This window comes from Drosophila busckii, chromosome 3L, assembly GCF_011750605.1.
Source record: "Drosophila busckii strain San Diego stock center, stock number 13000-0081.31 chromosome 3L, ASM1175060v1, whole genome shotgun sequence".
NCBI classification, from domain to species: Eukaryota; Metazoa; Arthropoda; class Insecta; order Diptera; family Drosophilidae; genus Drosophila; species Drosophila busckii.
In genome coordinates, this window is record NC_046606.1 from 14,933,375 (window position 1) to 14,938,579 (window position 5,205).

Here is a 5,205-nt window from a genome sequence, read left to right on the forward strand (position 1 = left end):
CTGCTACAGTAACGTCTAAGAAAATGAGCCTGCCACACACAAATGCATTCAATTTGACTTGTCTTGCGACAATTATATTTTTGTTTATTGACTCACATATCACTTGCTGATAGAATTTATTAAATGTTGTTTGAATTGCAGCTGCCGTCGGCATTGCTTTAAGTGCAGCTTTTCCCAAAATGTATTTTCCGAGCAGCACAACGTCTGTCTGGCTTTTTCAACCCTTAGCAAGTGCTACACATAAATGATTTTATGTACACACGTGCATTTGTTATGCGACGACTACTGAGGGCTGTTTTCTATGTATTTGTGTGTTGCAATATGTACATAGCATATGATTGATATGGCCCATGCGTAATTAAACTAATGAAGTTAAAACTATTGACAATAGTATGCATAACTAAGTTTATTTGTTTTTGTCTTTGGCTAAGGGTAAGGGTAAGGGTGAGTCTAATGAATAAGTATTTATAGTGCAATTACAGTAAATGCCTGCTAGCCATGATCGGCTAGTTGGAGACAGCGGCATGACTCTTGGTAGCGAAACAGTTGCCACGGCTAAGCAGCTGCTGTTTAGTCAGGCACGAGTGGCATAATAAAAATTAATTTGAGCTGACATTCGTCGGCTCCCACCTCCCATCAACCACTGCTGCTGCTGTGTGTGCGTTGTATCCACTTTAAGTTATGAGATGGCCCCAAATGAGCCAACGTTCCGTTTCTTTAATGTGCAGCAGTCAAATGTATCAATCAGCCATTTCGATTAGTAAGCTATGCGGCTAAACTTTAACCCAGCGCTGGGCACACGTGCTTGACTTTTGGCGAGACGAGCCGTTTGTTAGCATGGAACCAAACTGATGCTCGGATGCGCTGTTGGTCTATTTTTGGTTTTTGGCGCTCGCATGCTCATTCGCTCGCTGGCAGACAGCAGACGGCTCTGTGTATTGGCCGTGCGCGCTCCGATCCGCTCCGGACGTAGCACAGATTTGGCTTTAGTACAAATTCGTTGGCCGCACAAATCGCAAGCAGATGCGGGCGGGTAGTGCCAAAAACAAAACAAAAACAACAAAAGACACTTCTTAGCAGCAGCGGCAGCAGCAGACAGACAGCGATCAGCTGAAAAATACGCAAAAATATATAAGAAAATTGTTGGTTTTAAATAAATAAATAACTGAGCAACAACGCACACGTCTGTATGGAAAAGTGCAGTGCGCGTTTCACATCATAATTAAAATGCCACAGAGCCTAAGACAAAAAATATACACAAAATTTATAAAATATATAACACCAGCTGCATGTGGCGTTCGCGCAGAAACTCATTAGTTTTCCCATACGCAAAACTAACAACAACAACAAAAAGAGTGGAAAATAAATTAAAGTATCTGACGGCTGCGCAGTGTTCGAGCTGAGCTGTAATTTTAAACGCATTTTTAGCGCATGTTTTGACATTGAAATAAGCAGAACAGACGGTGCCGCCGCAGAATTAAACGTGAAAATCTTCAAACGTTCAAACGGATATATAGCTAAAGCCGAAGATATATAGACGGTCTATCGGGCAAAGATGACGACGCGTGGCATACGCCGTAAAAAGTCCACACTAACTGAATTGAAAATAGCTGTAATTGGGCGCAACAGTGTGGGCAAGAGTGGTAAGCAGGCTACAACGAAAGAACAATAAGAATGGGCCAAAGCTACAAAGACTAGAGACTACCAAATGCTTATGCTGAGCAACAGCAAATTAGTTGAGCAATCGCCGAATCGTATGTATATATTTAGACGGTTGTTTGTTTTGTTTATAAAGTGGCAGCCCATACATATATAACACACATACATGCATATGTGAGTGTATGTGTGTGTGTTTGTGTTTGTCTGTATCTGTGTGGCATTCCATACTTTGGCATTGCCTGCCGTTTTAATCGTTTTCACCGTTTGATTTGACAAGCGCCCAGCCAGGCCATGCACTAATTTATGATAGGCACACCCACACACACACACAGATACGCACACGCACACGCACTGGCAGTCTGCTCGGCAGATTCCGTGTAGATCAGCGCACGACTGTTGCATATTTCTCTTGCAGGCGACTTAGCGCGCAAATTGATGTGCCCTGTCAGCCAGCACAGCCTCCGCCTCCGCCTCCGCCCCCACCCTCGCCCCACCAATGCGCTAAACCTAAGCAAGTCCAATGTGAATTTGTTACATTCTGTAGACAGCAAATGGGTGCGCAGTTTATTTATTTCGCCTTGCAGTTGGCCTGTCAACTTTAGCTTACACCTGCGCGCTTATGTTTAGCCCCCCACCCTACACCACCCACCCACTGTAAAACAAATCGTAGTGCGGTCGTCGTATGAAATATGACTATAAAATATGCTACACTAATAAACAGAATGTGGGAAAAACGTTGTAGCTGTGGCATCACATTTAATATTCTGTTTTATTTAATTGTTAATACGTGGCGTAGGCTACTACAGCTGTTGGCCTAGTTAACTTAGTTTGCACGCCATTCCTATCAGTTAGTTAGCTTATCGTACTATTTGCTTGTACTTTACTTACGACCGTTTATATAGCTAAGAGCACAAATACGTTTTGCTTGTGTGGGGAAGGCATGTGAAATATGCGTGGCGCCTCCGAAGTCGCAGCCGCAGCCGAAAAACGAATCGAGTCAATTTATAAGTAGCAGATATCTATGATATATTTGTTGCTACATATCTTTTAATGTCATTTTAGCCACAGTCTTGGCAAATATTTAATGCATGTGGCCTGGGGGTGATGAGGGAGCGCTGGGTGGGTGGTGTGTGTTGGGTAATTAAAACGCCCACACGCTAAATTGGCGTGGACGCGAGCGCGATCAATGCCCAACATGCAGACAAGCTGCCAGTCGCCAGTCGCCAAAAGAAAAAAAGAAGCTGACCTCGTGATATAAAAAAATAAAAAAAAACCAAGCACTAAGAATTGTTGTTTTAGTTTTTAACTAAATGTGTGTGTTGTCATTAAAATAAAAAGACGCGAAACGTTTCGCGTTTGTTATCCTTGCGCCCGCCCTAAGGCTGTGCTGCTCAGAGTTCAAAGCACTTGCATGGCAAATGACCAGCGACCAGCAGAGCTCCCCCTTAAAGGCTTACTTGTGTTTTTTTTTTTTGTTTGCTTCAAGCACGCAATATTAAGGCTCAGGTGTGTGAGTGTGTGTGTGTGCTTAGGGTTTATTCACCCCGGGCAGGCGCCTATTCACCTGCCCCATGGGCCATTTCCTGTGCTGCTGCCTTTTGCATTTCCCACTGTGTTTTATGTCATATGAGAGTTGCTTAGCTTCTGCTTCACGCTCGCTTAAGTGCTGACCCAGTTTGATTTAGGGGTTGCTTTCCAGAGGGCGTTGCTACGATTTACACCTGATCATGACTGATAGCTGCCCAGAATTAAATTCATGTCACCTTAATTGCTCCCTTTGCAGCCCTAATTGTGCGTTTCTTGACAAAGCGTTACATAGGTGAGTACGATCACCAGACTGAGAACCGCTACAAGCACGAGGCCATGGTGGATGGTGAGCCGGTGCTGTTCGAAATACTGGACACATGTCCCAAGGTAATTAAAAACCAAAGAGCATTAAAAATTCAAATTAATTTACTTTCCCCTTCCTTTCTTCCTTCCTCCCACACACACTTTGGGCAGGCTGATGATGAGTTTCCCAATGCCGCAGAGCTAATCAACTGGGCAGATGGCTTGCTGCTTGTCTACTCCATCACAGATCGCAAGAGCTTCAACTATATACGTCGCGCCAAATCAGATCTACAGTCGGACACGCCTGTGCAGCTCTGTGCCAACAAGGTGGACATGGTGCATCTGCGTCAAGTTAGTCGCGACGAGGGCGAAATACTGGCCAAAGACTTTGAGTGCAAGTTCAGCGAAGTCTCTGCCGCCGATCATGTCGATCAGGTGGCCGAGGTGTTCAACGAGCTCTGCAAGGAGGTGCTCGCCTCGAAACGCAAGTCAAAGCAGAGTCTGCTGGAGCGCATGCTCGGCGGCGCCCGGCCCTATAGCAGAGGCAAGAGCGACAGTAATTTGCCAAAAGACTGAAATCGCAGTTGCTTACATGCAAATGTAAATAAATGTACATTTCAACCAAGAAGCTTAGTATGCAAGGCGAGTGTGTTTATAGTTAGAATTTAAAGAAAGTAATTTGTAGTATTTAAAGTCCAGCACTCAACTGTAAATACTCTGCAATTAATTTATGTGTAATGCAAGTTGTTTGAATTAAATAAACAATTATTTAGCATTTTGTCATCAAGTATTTTGTAAATCATAGATTGTGTATAAATTAAATGCTCATAATTTTAATAAAATATGTTGACTTAACTTTTGTTACTTAAACTGTGTTTGTTATATCAGCTGCAGTGGTTGAATTTCAAATAAAAATTCGAAGAAATTCGAAGTCCATTTTACAAATACTTGTTTAAGCTTATTTGATATCAAAATATCTCAATTTTATATTCGTATTGAAGCAGGTCAATTAATTTTTAACATTTTTATCAACTTTATTTCAGTGTAAATTTCATAAAGAAACCCGTTTCATAAACCTTTTATATGGACAAAGCCAAGATGCACACCTATACAGTTTTTACAAATTGCAATATCTAATACACTAACCAACAAGCCATGACAAAAACCGTTGATGCAACGTGTTGGAGTTCGTCTCAAACACACTTAAAATTTAAATAAATCACCAAATAGAATTGAAAGAATTAAAATTTCTAACTTTTTTTTAAACAAAAAGCTAATATTATTATTAAGCTATCATAAATTAAATTTATATTCTGTCGCTTTCATAGCCAACTTAACCGTAAAACTAGAAATTGTTGAGACTGGTTGAAGACTCTCTAAGCGAGGCTTAAAACTATTAACTTTAACAGCTCTATTGAAATCGCTTTAAGCTGGTGACTGCTCAATGCATATATATGTACCTACTTTCTGCCAACATCCGGAGCAAGAGCTACGTTGTGGACGTTTGAGCTTTGCTAAATCTTGGCGTGTGTCATTTGTGTTTGCTCAACTAAAACCAAAATATTTAACTGACAAAAACACATTGTTAAATGCTCCACATATGTATGTATGTAGGTATGTATTTAGGTGCACGCGCGAATCAATCAGCAGTGATTATTACACAAATATATTGCCGCGCCGCCCTGCTCCATAGATTGCGCAATCATCGCGACACTC

The 5,205-nt window shown here is 41.7% G+C and overlaps 1 protein-coding gene across 1 annotated transcript; it reads left to right on the plus strand.

Annotated features, from left to right (window-relative positions):
* Nucleotides 1-1,109: 1,109 nt before the first annotated feature.
* Nucleotides 1,110-4,246, plus strand: LOC108599868 (ras-related and estrogen-regulated growth inhibitor). The gene is made up of 3 exons (XM_017987018.2): nt 1,110-1,643; nt 3,443-3,573; nt 3,661-4,246. The coding sequence occupies exons 1-3, from the start codon at nt 1,556-1,558 to the stop codon at nt 4,063-4,065; spliced, it is 624 nt and encodes a 207-aa protein (XP_017842507.1). The 5' UTR covers nt 1,110-1,555; the 3' UTR covers nt 4,066-4,246.
* The last annotated feature ends 959 nt before the right edge of the window (nt 4,247-5,205 follow it).